General features: G+C 36.7%; 2 protein-coding genes across 15 annotated transcripts in view; one reads left to right on the top strand and one right to left on the bottom strand.

The window, feature by feature from the left end:
• The window catches only part of KCNIP4 (potassium voltage-gated channel interacting protein 4), a 450983-nt gene extending 439127 nt beyond the window's left edge, over positions 1-11856 (top strand). For all 11 annotated transcript variants that reach the window (XM_054824802.1, XM_054824796.1, XM_054824798.1 and 8 more), the window contains 4 exons: positions 4099-4206; positions 5318-5422; positions 5765-5827; positions 11717-11856. In XM_054824802.1, coding sequence (XP_054680777.1) covers positions 4099-4206; positions 5318-5422; positions 5765-5827; positions 11717-11764 — 324 coding nt within the window. In that variant the 3' untranslated portion in view covers positions 11765-11856. The remainder of the gene's footprint in view (positions 1-4098; positions 4207-5317; positions 5423-5764; positions 5828-11716) is intronic.
• The window catches only part of PACRGL (parkin coregulated like), a 33640-nt gene that overhangs the window by 3899 nt on the left and 12449 nt on the right, over positions 1-17292 (bottom strand). For 3 of the 4 annotated variants that reach the window (XM_054824809.1, XM_054824811.1, XM_054824810.1), the window contains 2 exons: positions 16874-16954; positions 10278-14748 (listed from right to left, as the gene is read on the bottom strand). In XM_054824809.1, coding sequence (XP_054680784.1) covers positions 14692-14748; positions 16874-16954 — 138 coding nt within the window. In that variant the 3' untranslated portion in view covers positions 10278-14691. Of the gene's footprint in view, positions 1-10277; positions 14749-16873; positions 16955-17292 lie in introns of those variants that run through there. The other variant, XR_008576977.1, reaches the window with a different exon arrangement.

The raw sequence follows: 17292 nt of genomic DNA, 5'->3' as shown, positions 1-17292 counted from the left end.
AGCGAAGATCTGGGCCTCAAGGCTATTTACATAGTCAGGAGAATTGAGGCTAATTAACTTCAGACATACAGTCAAAGGTAAAGCACATTGCAGCCACATGCAAATATCCAAATCAGTACCCTTAGTTTGTTGCAGGTGAAGATTAAGGCTATTCTAAATGTGACCTTGATGAGAGGAAAGTCACTCAGTAATCCCAGTGCCTTAACGTACAAAACTCTGCCCAGATGCAATGGAGATGATTAAAGATTTTTGTCATTTTTTAATTAAAAAAAGCTTGTATTTGTTTCTCAAAAAAAAAAAATCAATAATTCTTAGCAAAGTTGTTGGTGATTTTCTGATTGCTTTATTCCTCAATTGTTACGTGAGAATTTTGCATTAATTAATGAATTAACAAGCATGTTAACTCAGTTCCATAGAAAAGTCCAGAATTAACCTATGTTGTTATGTCTTATTTTATGTCTTAAAATCAAACACAATGTTGGCATTTCATTAATAATAAACAGTCACTGTCTCGAAGGCAGTAATATGAGCAGTTTAATGAATGTATCCAAGTGTGATTCTCTGTGTTCAACACAAAAATCCTTGTTTGTGTCACGTAGAAAATGAGCCAATTTTTCTCAGGACAGTGGTGATCTCATAAGCATTTCAATATCAGCTGGTGTAAAGTAGCTACAAAGAAATACAGCAGACTTTTGTTTTACATGCACCAGGGCTCCACCACTTCTAAGAGCTAAATCCAAAAATGGATTTAGGTGGCCACCTACCTACTTCTTCTGGCCTTGAGCAAGACATAAAGGAACACGTGATCAGGTGGAATAATTTTAAACTTTCCTATGGATTTGAGACAGCGTACTATTAAGCTTGTTAATTAATTTATTAATGAACTAGTATTCCCCAAAGATTTACTGAGGGATAGAGCAATCACAAAAACACCAACAGCTTTGCTAAGAGATAATTAATCACCACTGGGAAAAAAAAAAAACAACCAGACAACCCCCAGAAAACCCAAAACCCAACCAAATACGAGTTAGCCCCAGATCCCAACCAGAGGCTCTACGCAGGTGTAGTGCAGACCTGCAACATGGCGGGCTGTGACACTGAGCACACAGAGGTGCCATACAGGTGCCATGATGCTCCATTTTGGAACCCTTCAGTGAGACGCTCCCCTTTCGTGCAGAATCAAAGATTGGCACAGGAAAGTCTGGCAGTTAATGGAGATCTTCCCAGGTATTAGCACACTCAGCAGAAAGTTAGCGAGTTAGAAAGAGAATGCTGTGGAAAGGAGTAAAGGCAAGTACCAAAGCACAGACTTCTGTGCTTCTGACTCTGCTGTCAGACTGAAGAGAGACCTGACCTAGAGCTGTGTTGCAGTCCAGACCTCCTCCGGAGTTTTAGGCTCCTTTGTGACCCTAGATCAGATGCACCTCTCCTGATGAGGTGCTCAGCTGAGCAGGACTGTCCCTCTCAGAGGACAGTGTTGCCATCCTGAGGGGATCTAAGTGTCCAAGCAGTACTGTGAAACTTGCTTCAAAAATAAGTAGCCTCTAAAAGTAGAATCCCTCTCTCTCCAGAAATCAGATCCCTAAAGCAGGAAGGAAAACACATCTGAGTACATTACCATTGTAATGGGGACTTGGGTTCACGCTCAGTGGTGTGCCTGACTCAAGCATCACTGGGTTGTTGGTAACAAGCATACGGACAGATGCTCTCTGAGCTTAGCTGCTACCCTGAGTACTGCTGCTTTACTACGGCATTCTGCACTGGATTTCTAGCTTAACAGCTAGCATAGCTGTAATGCTCCTGACACACACATCGTCTTCCACCACGCAGAGCCTGTTTCTCTTTGGGGATCTAGCCCCAAACACCCTGTGGGTTTAGCCTATGTCCATTGAATGAGATTGCCATTTCTATATGATTTTATTGCTATATTCTTCAACTGCATGAAAGTAAGTGTGTAGAAAAGATATCCTATCCTAACTGTCCTTGTTCAGCTCATCACAACTTCCTCCTATGATAAATCCTTTCTGTTCTTCCTGAGATGGTCTCCTGCACAACAACCAGACAAAGGCAAGGCACCTCAACTATGCACGATTCCCAAACACGTTGATGCAATATGGAAGGAGATGACTCGCTCTTGCAAAGTTTAGAGCATACACATGGAAGCTTTTGAGTTGTATCAGCTTTTATAAGGTCTATGCAAAACAGGATAAAGTCAAGGGTTTTTTGATGTGTGGTTTTTAACATTGCTGATAGAAAGGCAGCCTTGCAAATGGGGCTATAAATGATGCCAGGAAGTCAGCTAACATGTGGGTGGTGCATCAGAAAAAGGAAGAAAGATAAATAATCGGGAAAAGAAAAATAGATATGGCTTAGATAGAATAAATGTAAAAATGTTATTGGTGCCAAATTAAAAATAAATTCAGAGTTCTGAATTATAATACTCTAAGAAAATAAAATTATTGGAGACCTTTGCAAAGGACTTCAGGAAAAGCTACATCAGGAATGTAAAACAGTGCAGAAAAGATGTGAAGAAATGATACTGAATTAAAAAGGTTAATTGCTAATGCTCTAATGTGATCAAATCTGTTCTGAACTTCTTGAACATTTTAATACTTAATAGTACATTGTTAAAGAGCTGTTTGGAGATTTAACCCTGTGACCCTCAATTAGTCATTGAGATGTAGACAAGACAAGTTGAGCAAAACTATTTCAAGATTCATGTATGCATTTACCCCAAAGGGCACATATACCAGTAAGACAAAAATTTATGCCACACTAAGAAAACCCAGAGCATACCACTTGAATTGTTAAAAAGACCGAAGCTGTCAAAAGAGCTGTCCGCGCCTACTAGACCATCTGAGGCCATGATGTCTGCGTATGCTTCCCTGTATCGGGTATATTTATTTGACTGTGTGATACATCAGACCTTTGTAATTTATGTCTAGCCTCCATGCAGTATTTTCCATTGTTCCTGTTTTAAGGAAATGCATAAACTTTGCTGGTGCTGATAAGAATTTATTCAGCTTTTATTGTTTCTGCTTTGATGATACTCTAAGACTTCCTGTATGTCTTTGTCAATGACATAGAAACGCACATTTAAATATAAGCTCTTGCCATGTTCTGCTCAACCTATTACAGAAACAATTTCAAGCTTTACAAGCTTATTAAATAGAAAAAGGTTGAGGAGATTGTTAAGGAAAAAAAGCCATTGTTTAAAAGAAGTTAACATGCTAAGAAATACAGAAGACAGGTGAAGACACATCCCATTTGATATTTTCTCCAATCTGGAAGATGCTTACTAAATGTTAATGAGGCTTGTGCTGTCAAAAGAGTAATAATTATGAAGCAAAAAATCTATAACCAAATACTACATATAAATAATCTCAGAAGTCTTCTGATTTTTTTCTGTGGAATAGCTCTACAGCAATAGACCATTGGTGGGTCACAAAAGCATTAAGGTGGTACATGGACAGATAATAAATATTATTCCCTATCATATTTCCATAAAAGGTTTAAGTACTGAGGTGTACTGTAGCATACATGAAGTTTCAAATGTTGACTGCAGCACATTAATCCAAGAGATCTGGGAACCACATATTCCACCTCCAACAAAGCATGGATCTAACAAGAATTTAATGTTCCTTAGTATATAGTTCTCCCAAAATTGGTCTCCTGTGCTTAGATTAATCTAACTCCCACTTAACTTTTTTTTGGACCATTAAACCATGAGGATTGCCTTTCCCTGGTATTAAGTTCAACAGGAACTGCTTATGCGAGGCATTTCTGAGGATAAATCCACTAACAGAAAATTATGGCTTATTTTATAGAAAATTACTCAATTTACTTATTAAGTGTAGCAAACAGTGCCTAGATTGCTAATTATTAAAAAAAAAAAACCAAAACAAAAAAAAAAAACCCAAAAAAACAACAACCAAAAACCAACCCAGAAATCTTTAACACTTATTGTGAGGAAAAAAAAAAAAAGAACTGACATCTTTCCAGACTTCCATGATTCTGACAAACACATTATTCTGGATTTCTGAGTGTTTGTGAAAAACTACTCAATTTCAAACTGACCAAGTCCTTTTGTTTATTTAGGATTTTGTTATGGGTCTCTCAATTTTACTCCGAGGGACAGTACAGGAGAAACTGAACTGGGCTTTCAATTTGTATGATATAAATAAGGATGGATATATAACTAAAGAGGTAAGGTCTACTGTTTACACTGATCACTGAAACGAAAGGTTGTATATGTAAATCCTGCTTTCATAGAATAATGGCTTCATTGTCAAATTAGAGTAATTAACAAATAAACATATATTATGAAACTAGACATGCTAAAATAAAGTCATTTTCTCATTTTAAAGGCATATATAAAAATTGAAAATGGAATATCTTCACAGAAATTGTAAAAAATTCTTCGGGTACAGAAATGTTTGGTTTCAACTTATGCCTATGTATATGCACATAAAGTTGCTATAATAAACTAGTTTGGTAGGGTATTTGGGCAAAAAAGAATGAAGTACGTGGGCCATAATTATTATTCATTTTCTTAATCTATTACTAAAAAAATTTACTTGAAACAGAATTTATATAAAAGGATTCCTACATCTTTTACTCTGCAAGGATTCAAACACATACTTAAATTACACTTGGACCAATGAATGCTTTTATAAAAATACATAGTTTTTCAAAACTGGGTCTTTATGTAAATATATATATAGCAGTCATAATTTTATAATTTTAGAAAAATACTTCATGATTATTATAGAAGGGTAATCTATAGAATAATTTCTCAGCATATGGGCAAATGACTTGTTTTTATAATTATTCTTAGAGTTTTCACAAGCCACTCAATTAACAAAATTGAAAGCTTTTGATATAAAAGGAGGACTCTTTGCATCTGTGCAGGTGTGTGCGTGAGCATTTCTATTTTCTCTAGGGAAAACTCAGTTGTAAGAAGCTGATGTGCTTTGACCATTCACTTGCTGTTACAGAACTTCTGTTTATTTTTATTCACACCACCTCAGGAGATTCTTCCCACAATTCATGAACTTGCATGTATTCTACATAATTTAAAATCAAAATCATACATCTGCATCTATTTAACAAGTTGATCTGTGAAAGCTGAACTAGCGTGCTAGAATTTCTAGGAACACAGAAGTTCCTTCTCGAAGCTGTTCAGTCATAAAATAACAGGCACAATCTCAACATTTTATTCTAAAAATGTAAAACCTTAAAATCATTTATGTCTTCTGAGTTAAAGCAGTGCCTACAACACACCTACTTCACACAGACTTTTTTTTTTCCTCTGCAGGAAATGCTTGATATCATGAAAGCAATATATGATATGATGGGGAAATGCACCTACCCTGTTCTCAAGGAGGATGCGCCTAGACAACACGTGGAAACATTTTTCCAGGTGGGTTGGGTAACGAAGGAGCCAAAACGACTGCTCTGTTAGCAGGTACAGAAAGATTTTCATTGTTGTAAGAGTTTTGCATATCCTACCGATTTTGTAATCCCTTTTCTTCTCTGTGGTTCCACCCCAAGTTTCTCAGATCTATTCATTACACCTTGCTTTTTCAACAATAAGCTCCTTAAGATTATTCCAGTATATCACTTACTATCACTTACTATCTTTACAGCATTTTGGCTTGGCTACTCCTAGGCTGACATATAACTGAAATGAATAATAAAAAAAGGACTTGTTTTACACAGGATTTCAGGAGGATAAACACACATTCTTATTCTTTCTGAACAGAAAATGGACAAAAACAAAGATGGAGTAGTTACCATAGATGAATTCATCGAGAGCTGCCAGAAAGTAAGTACCCAGAGTTAAGTACTCAACCTGCATCTGTTGGCTAACGCCATCATAGCACTACACAGATTTCTGGAGTGACACTGATGGCAAACCTAACACCAGAGACAGTATTTTCCCGAGGTAGAGTATCTGCGTACGCCATTACACAAAAACACTAAATAATGTAAATAAATTTGTAACCTGAATCTGTAGAAGTGATATTATATACAAGCTGTCATTGCTTATTAGACAACGGTGTCTGCATCCCTTCTCTCTTTAACAGTGTTTTGTTTGTCCTTGACAGCAAAAAGTTTCTTCACATTCAGCTAAATATTTATTTCTATTTTCTGCCTATGCTGGGGAACACATTCCTGTTAGAATTGGCATATATTCACAGCAATAATAATAATATTTGCTTGAAAATTTATCATCTATAGGAGTGTTTCTCAAACAGTGAGTCATGACCTGCTGGAGGCCTTAAAAAGGGAGAGTGCAAGGAGCTTGGAAAGTGTTGGATGGCAGGAGTTAACAGCAGGCAAGTTTTCTCATGGCAAGGGAGCGAGAGCTGATTGTGATTATCAGTTGCAAGTGTTCACGCTACCCAGGTGGCTGCTCATTTCCTTCAACTGCTGAAAGCAGCTCCTTGCCTCTAGAGCCAGGCATGAGAATTAACTTCTGCAGGAGGACTTACAGCCTGTTTTCACACCTCTGCCCTTCAGAAACCGGCTTGCTCTCAGACCAGAAGACGATATGAGGAAAGATAAGTTGCATTTTCAGAAATTTAAGGAACTACTGTTAACTTGCCAGTTAATAAAGCATAGGAAAAAGAAACATAATACAGTACAAAATAATGATGTTAAGTTTTTGATGTGAGAAGAGGTTGTTATGTACTCTAACGTGTCATATTAGACCTAGTGATGAGATAGGCTTGATTACATTATGCAAATTGATGTGGCAAATCAACACAACACTATTTGGAATCATAGTAGCGTTCTACTGATACCTTGTCCAGGCTGACTCTGATTAACGTGAAGCTGATACAGACCAGCAATATAGCCTGTGTGTATTGCTTCTTATCTCCTGTATAAGAAGAAAGCAGTAGACAACAGACGGGGAGAACAAGACTAGCAAAATAAATACAGTTTGCGATAGATTTTTAACTGTTTGGAATAGGGAAAGCTGAACAGGAAATAGCACAGATGCTCTAGAATTGCTCTATTTTTATATGCATCTGTAGTTATTCCTTGGGGTTGCTCTCATGAGCACACCTACGTAGTAAGTAGTTCTCTGCTTGATTTTAATCCACTGATTTTGGGGGACGGAAGACAGACAACAGCTCTTTTAACTGTGACTTATCTGTCAGCAGTGCTCTATTGCGTTGACCGTGGTTCTAGCTTGTCGGTCTTGTTCAATAGGAATGAAAGGCGTTTGCTCTGCTAAAGCTGAGTGATCATCAGAAACAGAGATGAGATTAATTTCCTAGCTGAGGTCTGCAGAGTTCTGGAAGTTAAATAACAGACTAATCTGGATATGACAGCAATTATGGTGATGGGCTGAGTGATTCATTTACGAAGAAAATTAGTACCGTCAGTAAGGAATTGCCTGCTCTCTTTTTCCAATGGGAGTCAGTTTCTCACATCTGGTAGAAGTTTTATTATTTACCTCTTCTGAGTATTCACAATACACGAGGGAGATGCTCTCTAAACTGCTACATGGCAGAGACACCATTTTCATTGTGCCACTTACCTCACCTTCACTTGCTTTTAACTTCAAAGGTGGCAATGTTTTTTGATATAAAAAATATCTTGCTGCCTAAATTTTTGTCTACCTACTAAAACCTGTTCTTCTACTAAGACCTCTGAGCTGCAAAGTGTGTAATTCATATTTATATCAAGAGCTGGGGTTAGGATTTGATCCAAGTCCTTCAAGAAACTTGATTCGGGAGTTAACATAGCTTCAGCCTTTTCAGGATTACATTTTTCACAAAAGACAGCAGTGGCTGCTTCCTTTTAAAAAGCAGCTGTAGGAAAACCTGTTTTGAATATCTTAGTAACTATGAGACCAATCTAAAAAGGTAAGGTTCAGGTTCCTTTCCTTCCTCAGCATGCAGTGAGTCACATAGCTCCAGGAGCAAGGTGTCTCATCTTTCAGGAGCTTTTAACACAGCCAAAAGCAAATTAAATGATCCTGTGATCCTTCCTGTAGTAAATCTGCCTGTGTTTTAGACCTGACATGCAATATTTTATGTTTTCTACATGTTCTGGTGTTACGGAAAAACAGTGGTTATCATTATTGCCCTTTATTCAGTATCTCTTTTCCAAGCTGTAAAGTACTCATTTATTCAGTTTTTCAGGACAGGGGCACAGCTGCTCCCTAGGCTTTGACAGCTATTGTGGCTTCTTCATCTACAAACCCTCTTTTGGCATTCAGGCTTGCATCAGAGCATGCCTGCTCAAAGCCTTACCTGTTGGTTTGCTAACAAGTGACTGTACCTCAGACCTTGCAACGGGAAGGCCCGTTGACGAATATGGCAACCAGAGCTGTGCATGGTGCATGTGAAAACAGGCTAAAGGCATACAGAGGATACGCTTGCCAGGTCTAGCTCAAGCTGTGAGACCAGAGGCAAAACAGGGCTTGGAGACAAGCACTTCAAGAAACCCTCGACCAAACTCCAAAGCTCAGATCCCATCTAGTCTGAATCTTCAAATGGACTAGAAGCCTGTTCTGCCAGGGAAAGGCTGTGGGAGCCTTTTCATTGAATGCTATCTCAGGCAAGAGTTGCCAGCCTCTGAGAACTACTTTGAGTTGGAAGCCAAATTAGTGGATCTTAGAAGTACATCCCTTTTACTGGTGTTTTGTGAGAGCTCAGGAAAGTGTGGCATGCCTACTTTAAGAGGGAGAAGGAACACACCAGAGCATATTTGAATACAGAGGCTCCACTTCAGGTCCCTGGGATAGATTTCTGAGATTTTTTTGTAGCATCTCTTAAGAGCCTCTGGTGTGTTCTTAAACGTTCCTCGTACATGTGTGTGCCTTTTTTTAAAATCGCTTCCTTGTGCTGAGTACTGGTTTGGCACAACTATCAATGCAGTAGCACTCTACAGCCTGAGGCATACAGAAAGTTCAAGACTCTTAATTCACAGTCCCAGTGCAAAGAATGGCCTGTCCATTCACAGTGTTAAGCAGTTACGTAGGGAATTACAGCGCATTCAGGCTTTGAGTGTGGTCTTCTCTGGTCATTGGGTATAAGGACCTACCTTTGCCCACGATTGAGTGAGGACAGCCAAGGTGCTTCCCTTCATCCTCCTTCTGTCTGGGACAGGGAATGTGTAGGACCTGATTTCCCTGCCGCCCTACCCCACCTACCCATGTGCTTGAATGCTGGTCTGCCATCCAGGCTCCTGGAGTGTCCCTGCTCCCATGGGAGAAATGGACTATCCTGCCCTAGGTATGCTGGACCGAGTCCCAGGAAGCGGCTGTTGTCTGTCCTGCTTTGTGTGAGTTAGCAAACAGCAGAGATAGGCCTTGGGAAACAGTAGTGTGGCTAACTCAAGGGCTAGGCGCTACCCATTCCTCACCTGCCTCCTTTCACTGCTTGGTTCTGGTGGAACGTGGTCTGACTCGGGCATTGCTTCATATCTACAGCAGCACCATGACGAACAGAGGCAAAAGACTAAGGTGTGCATGGTGCATAGGTGAATGACTTATGATAATGATAAAAAGGCTTCTGGGGTAGATATCTTCTGCGGGAGTAACCCATTCCATACACAATGCTGATGGTCTGGGCCAGCCTCAAAACAACAAAGGAGCCACCTCAAACTTCAGTAAGAAAAACTTCAAAGTCGGCTTGAAGTTAGGTCGGTTCTGGTAAAGCTGTTTTGTGCTTCCTGTGGACCATGCTTCATATGCACTAACACCTCCTAATATCTTGAGTTAGAAATCATTAAAGAAATCTATTACAGAAAAAATTGTGGAGGAAAATGTACTGGAAAAAGAGAGGCAAATGAGAAAGATACACTTGCCAAAGAATTCAAATGCAAGCATCTGTTGCTTGGGTTTTTTTGAAGATGGAAAAAAAAAAAAACCAAGCTACTAAAAGTCATCATGTTCCAAATATTCTGACAAGTCTCTGTTTTCTTGTGAAGACTCTTCCCATTTGACTGACTAAAAGAGGGGCATTGGAAGCCTTCTGTATAGAAACAGCAAACTTCAGAAATATGGGGCTGATTTTAGAAAACTACTAATTTCATTAATGATGATGTATATATTATAAAATTGGTAGGAAGCGTCAAAACACTTTCCAAATTAAGAGCATGTTGTTTGCTTTGCACATTTGCTGAGCTTAGTTGCTAATGTATATACAAAAACATTTGTAAATAAATAAATTACAAATGATTCCAGTTAAACCAAACTTTAACCTTAAATTTATCAGTGATCTTCAATAGTATATTGACGTTCCAAAACAATGCAGTGGGAAAAAATTAGTTTATTTTAATTTCCAGTAATTTAATATAGTAAATTCCCTATACAAACTTTTTAAGCATTAATCTACATATTTTTTTTAAATGACATATCATTGCTTTCATAAGTTAGTTTATCAACACAAAATAGTGCGCAGATCACTTCTTACACCAACATCACTTGTGATGACATAGAGAATCAAAGCTGAAAAACCCGACTGTGCATGTTTCATAACATAAATTAAGAGAATTACTCAGACTTGTCACTTTCTACAAAGCAAATCACCCACTAGACTGAACAGTGAATAATGTAACTGGAAATTGATACTGAACATGTGTTACTGGAATATTAATGTACAGAAGGCCTACATACCTATCAGTTGCAGAGAATACTATGAGATAACCTTTCTAAGATCTGTGGAGTTTATGCACCTCTTCCACGAACCTTCCTAAAATATTCTATCAAATTCAGTCTTTTTATTCACTAGAATGAAAGATGGCTGGATTTTCTCTCAAGAAAGTACTAAAGGGTGTACATTCAGATTAAAAAAGAGGATCATTACAGCGGAGACCAACAAATGCTAAATGAGCATGTAATATACTCTTGTATATATATATATTGTATTGGGCAACCATTTGTTGATCCAGAAGTGCCACCAAATACGGGCTACTACAAGTAAACTCTTTCTTCTATACACTGAAAAGTAAATGCTACAAAAAAATTATTTTTTCCCCACTGCTGTGCTGAGAGCTATTTACTGATAAAAACTGGAGTAGTGAGGGATGTGTCAGCAAGCGTTATGCAGAACTTAGAAGTCAAAGGTTTTGTTATCTACCTAACGCAAAGCAATCAGAAAGCAGAAATACAATTGGAAAGCAGTAATACAACTGGAAAGCAGTCAACATCTTCCAGCATGAACACACAGAGAATCTGAGCTGAGGAGTCAGAGTGTTGCGGTGGTATTTGTGGAACTGACTGACTCTTTGATTCATGCAAAGGTACACATATTTCATTTTAGCGTCATCTCTAGCTATGCAATAGGATGCCCTAGAATTGCAAAAAGGTCATGTGTGCAATACAAAGGACTAGCAATTTCATGTGTGGATTCACACTTCAGATACAAGTTATTCCTTGAGTATTTATTGTCTATATGTATTTTGTTATAGTGGATATAAGCTTACAACCTCTGAAATACTGCAGACTCCATTTTCTTAACATGCTATTGCATTTTGGACAGAACAGTTTTGGTTTAATTAATATATAAAAAAAATCTATTTAAGCGTAGATCCATTAACAGCCTTTTTCTGCTAACAATTTCTCCAAATAAGCTGAAAAATAATGTTGTTGTTAACTAAAATACAGTTAGTTCTATCCAATTTCACTATAGATATTTGCCAACTACATTTGTAATGGTGTATGATTTTTGGGTTTTTGTTGTCTTTTTTACAGGATGAGAATATAATGCGATCCATGCAGCTCTTTGAAAATGTGATTTAATGAAGACATTAGGTCTACAACTAATGGACAAATATGAGCTATTCTGCAACATTATCTAAAAGATGGATTTCCCACTTTATCATAAATAAAATTACTCAGCTTTACACTGAGACAGGTATTATGCAAATAATTTTTTTATTATAAACTTTTCCCCATAAAACTTTCTAAAATATACAACTTAGCACTTCAACAGTGGCTACTTATTTAACAAGATTGTACTGAAAGTAATGTTTTTACTCCAAACCCAAACAAAACAAGACCTACCATTATGCAGCTTTATTATCATTCCACCCACCAGATAAAATTAGATACTGTCACAAGGAGATTAGATAAATACTCCTAGTTTTGCTATTCATTTGTACTGGATTAAGCTCTAGGTGTTTGAGTGTTAAATCTTAGCTTCTAATTCATGCAGAGGCTTTACCATATATTTTCTTTTCACATTTGTATGTTGTAGTCATTTTTTGAATAATACTTCGAGTTAAAGAAGTGCTATAATCAATGTGCAATGCACACCTTGCTGCAATTGCCTTCCACCTTTGACTTGCTTTTCTCTTCAAAAGAACCCCACACCCCAAACATAACAAACAGATAACTTGAGAGGAAGAACTGTTATAGAACAAAAAAAGAAATTGCTTATAGGTAGATTTACTCCCTAACAAATACAAGTAAGCTTCTATCAATCACACTTACCTAGTAAATCTGCATTTAATTTATCATGACATGAATATCAGGAGTCCTACATACTGTATTTCTAATTCTTCTTGGACGTGTCTGCAAAGTTCTTTGCTTAAAATTAAGGATCTTCTGACTTTGAATTTTTCATGAAGAAACTTAACTGGATCCTAACACTGTTGTCATAAGTACATGTCTTTCTGCCTCTAATGAAGAAAAAGGCATGAACTTCTTTTGAAACTTCCATCCCACTTCAGTGCTCAGAATGAATATCACTATATAGTAACATTTACTAGTAATAACTGCTAGACAGGCTAATATCTGTTTCAGTTTTTTGTAATATCTTTAATTATAAGACAGAATCAGGAAAAAATTGAAAACTTCAGCTATATAATATCATCTATATGTGGTAACTATATTACTTTTTTTAGGATCATTTCTTCATTGAGATTGGAGCTACCTTAATTCTGAACCTAGAAAGATTTTTCTAAAAATGTATGTACCAAAAATATAATACTGCCCCCCATCCATGTAATTTTTACAATATATTGTCCACAGAGTTTATGCCAATACTTCAAATAGGTGAAATGCTATCAGAGATAGGCCAATCTTCATTGTGACATTGCTGCAGAAAGGGGATTAATGAAGTAGAAAGAATGTTGCAAGGATTCTTTTGCAAAAATAAATCAGGTATCTATTCTGGTGTAGAGATGGGATGTTAGAGGCATGTTGAAGGCTGCTCTGCTATCACCAGTGTAGGATAAGAGTAGTACAGTACATGTACACTTGAAATCTGCTGTAGCGTGTTTGTGTAAACTAAATGTGCACATTTTGTAAAAAAAAAAAATAAAGTAAACATGAAGAAAAACAAGCAGCATGATCGGTTTTTTTGAGTTGTTAAACAAATACTTGTATTTCTTCAAATTAAAAATTTTTGCTAACAATTTCTTTTTTAAAAAGCTTAAGTACAGTTCTGATCTCAAACAGAGATCTTAGCACAATCCTGAAGTAAATTTTATTTTGCTAAGCAGTGGCAACTTTCAAAAAATTCTGATGTTACTTTCACATGACAGACTTTTTAATACCCTATGCAACAGCATATTTTGAACACCAAAAAAAAGCCCTTCCAACAGCTTTAAATTCCAGAATTGAATTTTCCTCAGGGGAAAAATTTCTATGGCAAATAATGTTACTTCAGTCAGCTTTCCCTCACAGAGTAACTCAAATATCCATAGCAATGTGAACCCTGAACAGTACTTATTATAAGACCTGTTAGGAATTATTTTGCAATCAAGTTCGAATACATTCATGGAAAAACGCTGTACCCTCCAAGGCTTGACAGCCAGGTAAGCTGGCTTCTGTGATCTTTTTATTGTCTTTAACTCATATTTTTTTCATAGCTTGCACATTCAGAAGTTTATTGGCTTGTCCAGAGCCAAATTCACAAGCTAGTCCCAAGCATATCTGTGGCATTACAGAACTCAGTGCAAAGGGAGCATGGTGTAAATACTCCAAAGTTGCCTCCTACATCTAGCTCACATTTAGTAGGCCCAAAGCTAACTGCAACTAATTAGTTGAGCAAAACATAGACTGTCGCTCTATGGAGCAACCTGATGCCTCTGCACTGTATTCTCCAGAACCTCTCCAGCTTCTCAAAACAATGTGCTGAGAACGCGCTGAGCAAGTTCAGTTTTGCACCATGCGTTGCTACCTGTTTAGTGTGTTCAGCTTCATACCTTTAAAAGCTGACCGGCTTTCACGAAGTCCAGGAGAGTTCTCATAGTTCTACATCTAACCCAGTAAGTCCTGATGAACCCAAACTGCACCCATCTGTGCCTGTGGCACAAATGAAGTTACATGTTTCAAAAGCATGTATACATATGTAATTTAACACAAGTTAGTTACTATTTAAGTAATTACAGCCAAATTATTTTGCATCACAGATGTACAAAACATATTAAGCACTGCAGATCAATTAAAGGAAATGGCAAATTACAACAAAGTAAGAATCAATATTTACTCTGCTTTTGAAATACATATACAAAAAACAACCATACAGACAGAATTATGTGAAACAGTCTTCCATAATTACATACTCACAAACTAATAAGACTTCTCCCACTCTCCATCATCCTGAAGAACTGTGATTATTTTAAGAGAATATATCATACCCCAAATAAATGTCAGTGATGTTCACAGGCAGTTTCTTTCCAAACTTCACCTTACAGTACAAGTCACTACAGTTTTCTTGTTCAAGAGGAGATAGAACAATAGGTTGGAATTTTAGATTTGATGATAGCCACAGTTGCCTGTTGATGAAAATAAAACAAATTTAAACAAAATAAGGCCACTAGCACTACATATAAGAGCATTCATATAGTTTCTGTAAATTGTATAATTCACCACGTTTACTTAGTTATCTTTTTGTTATGATCAAACAGTAGAAAACAAAAAAGTTAATATTTGCTGAGAAATTTACTGTCAAAAGAGTTGAAAATAATGAACTGAAAAATGGAGCATCGTGATAGCTAATGATGGAGAGTAAACATCCAAGAATAGATATATGTAAACTCATACCTAAAACTGGGCATAAATATAGACAAGAAATAATGAAGTTTAATAGAAGAGTGATATGCTGGAAGGGACTTCAAATAAAAGTAAGAATCATATCCATTATAACTCATTTAGACTAGAACTTTGAATTTGCTTGTAATCACAATTTAGGAGTTTGTTTCCAGTTTTCTGTCTTATCTTATTACAGTATTTTTAAAAGACACACAGAAAGACCTAATTGCAAAATGGATTAGACTACAAGAACTCTGGGGACAAAGAAGAATTAGAGGTTAATGATTCACTGGATTAGTTAAGTTATCTAGGCCTAAATTTTCAGAACATCAAGATGAGATGTAATTTTCCTTTTCTTGTCTCACTATGTATAAATAAAAAAAACTTTCATGCTTATTTATTTGTTGTGACTTTTTTCAAGTCCGTAATACAAACATTGCTACTGCCCTCAAATGAATATAAGAGAAAAAGAAAAAGAAAAAAAAAAAATGGTGTCTACTGATTATGTGGGTGTCTACTGATTAAGGCGCACAAGCTCAAAACTGGTAGACCCACATTTATGGTCCCTACTCTTTAGGTTATTCCTATACGTTACCAATGACCATTTAATATAATAAATGTTCATAGGATCAAGAAAGCAAGTATTTTTCTCTTCTAGATGAATATCCAATACTGTCTCACTTTTTCTTCTCTCCTCCTTTCTGCACAACATACAGTACAACAGAAAATGGCAACAGAATGTTCAGCAGAAGAATACTCTGCCTTTTTTTTGATTTATAACAACTGCAGATCTAACCTCAGGGTTAACCAGGGTGGGCTGGAATGTGTATCTGATTTCTTCAGTAAGCGACCTAAACACTAAGCTATTAGTGGGAATGGGCATGTGTCATCAATAATACCAAAAAGGATCTTTTAGCAAGAGTAAATCCTGTTGAGAAAAGTATTTAGGCTCAGAAAAAGGAACACGAAACCTGCATCCCAGGCATATTGAAAAAGACAAATATTCAGCCTAAGTCAGGTGTCAATAATCTATAAGGGGCCAGAAGCTATTTACTAGTTGACGTTTGGTGAATTCCTGAATCATTCTTCATGGGCATCTATCCTACTCTATGGTCTGTACAAGAAGCTCGCATGCTTTACTTAGCATAAGCATCTACTTTCTAAGTAAGTGCTGCAATGCCTAACTTGGAGTAAGGACTTATATTAGGCATCCTGGATCTTAACCTACATAACTAAACCATTCATCACATCAGTTCAAACCCTGGAAAAAAATTTAGACTTTCTAGAGAAATGGAGAATTTTCAGGAAAGAACAGTGAGTATCTCATCTGACCACTAAGTCTGCATAAGCTTCCCACCCAGGACAATAAAATGTTCCAAGCAAATATGATGGGTAGGGATCCACATGGATGCACACTGGCTCCCAAAAAAGACTTCTCCTGAATGGGGTTTGGTGTGCTGTGCTGTAAGAGGTACGGAACTCCTGGAATATTTTACTGAAACATACTCTGTATTTCCTGCTCAGAGATTAAAAAACTGGAGAATACAAATGAAAAGTGGGAGATAGATAAAAAAAAAATAGGCGACAACAAAACCTAACTGGCAGAATATGGATCACCCAGAGTAGATTTAATGTCATTTCTATCATCACAATACATCAAACAGACTGAACCAACTATTTTACTATGGACTGGAACACAACTCTGCTGATTGCCACAATGTGAAATCCTGTGTTTTATGCAATATGAATAGTTGCAACATGTAAAAATAAGCAGTTTTCAGAATGGGGGTTTTAATCTGAAAGACAGAGATGGAAGTTGTTTTTGCATTCAAATGTGCAGATCACCGAATAATCATCTGGTCAACTCACCTTTCCACCATATTGCTCCAACTTTTGTAAAGCAACAGTAATTTTTTCTCTAAATTTCTTGTCCATTAATCTCCTTGAAAGCTATTGGAAAAGTAAAATAAAAAGGTTTGTTGCACAATATAGTACAATATATGCAAAGGGGCAAATATAATTCTATTTTATTATTTTATTTCATCTTATCTTTGGAAAATTAAAGCCGAAAAGAAATATCACTTTATAGCTTGTAACTGATGTCAAACTATGGAACTCAGTCAAGGCAAAAGCAATAAAATGTTAACTGATGAGAAACTTAAATTCAAAGAAGGCTCAACTGCTAACAAAAAAATTATTTTAATTTTTTTTTTTAGCAAACAAATTTTAAAGAGGTATCAACCTTAAAAAGTGTCATTCTTAAAGTGCTGTCCACATGAAAAATTAAC

Source organism: Grus americana, chromosome 4 (assembly GCF_028858705.1).
Source record: "Grus americana isolate bGruAme1 chromosome 4, bGruAme1.mat, whole genome shotgun sequence".
Classification (NCBI taxonomy): domain Eukaryota; kingdom Metazoa; phylum Chordata; class Aves; order Gruiformes; family Gruidae; genus Grus; species Grus americana.
Note: the sequence above shows the minus strand (reverse complement) of the source record. Positions and strands in the feature narration are given on the sequence as shown.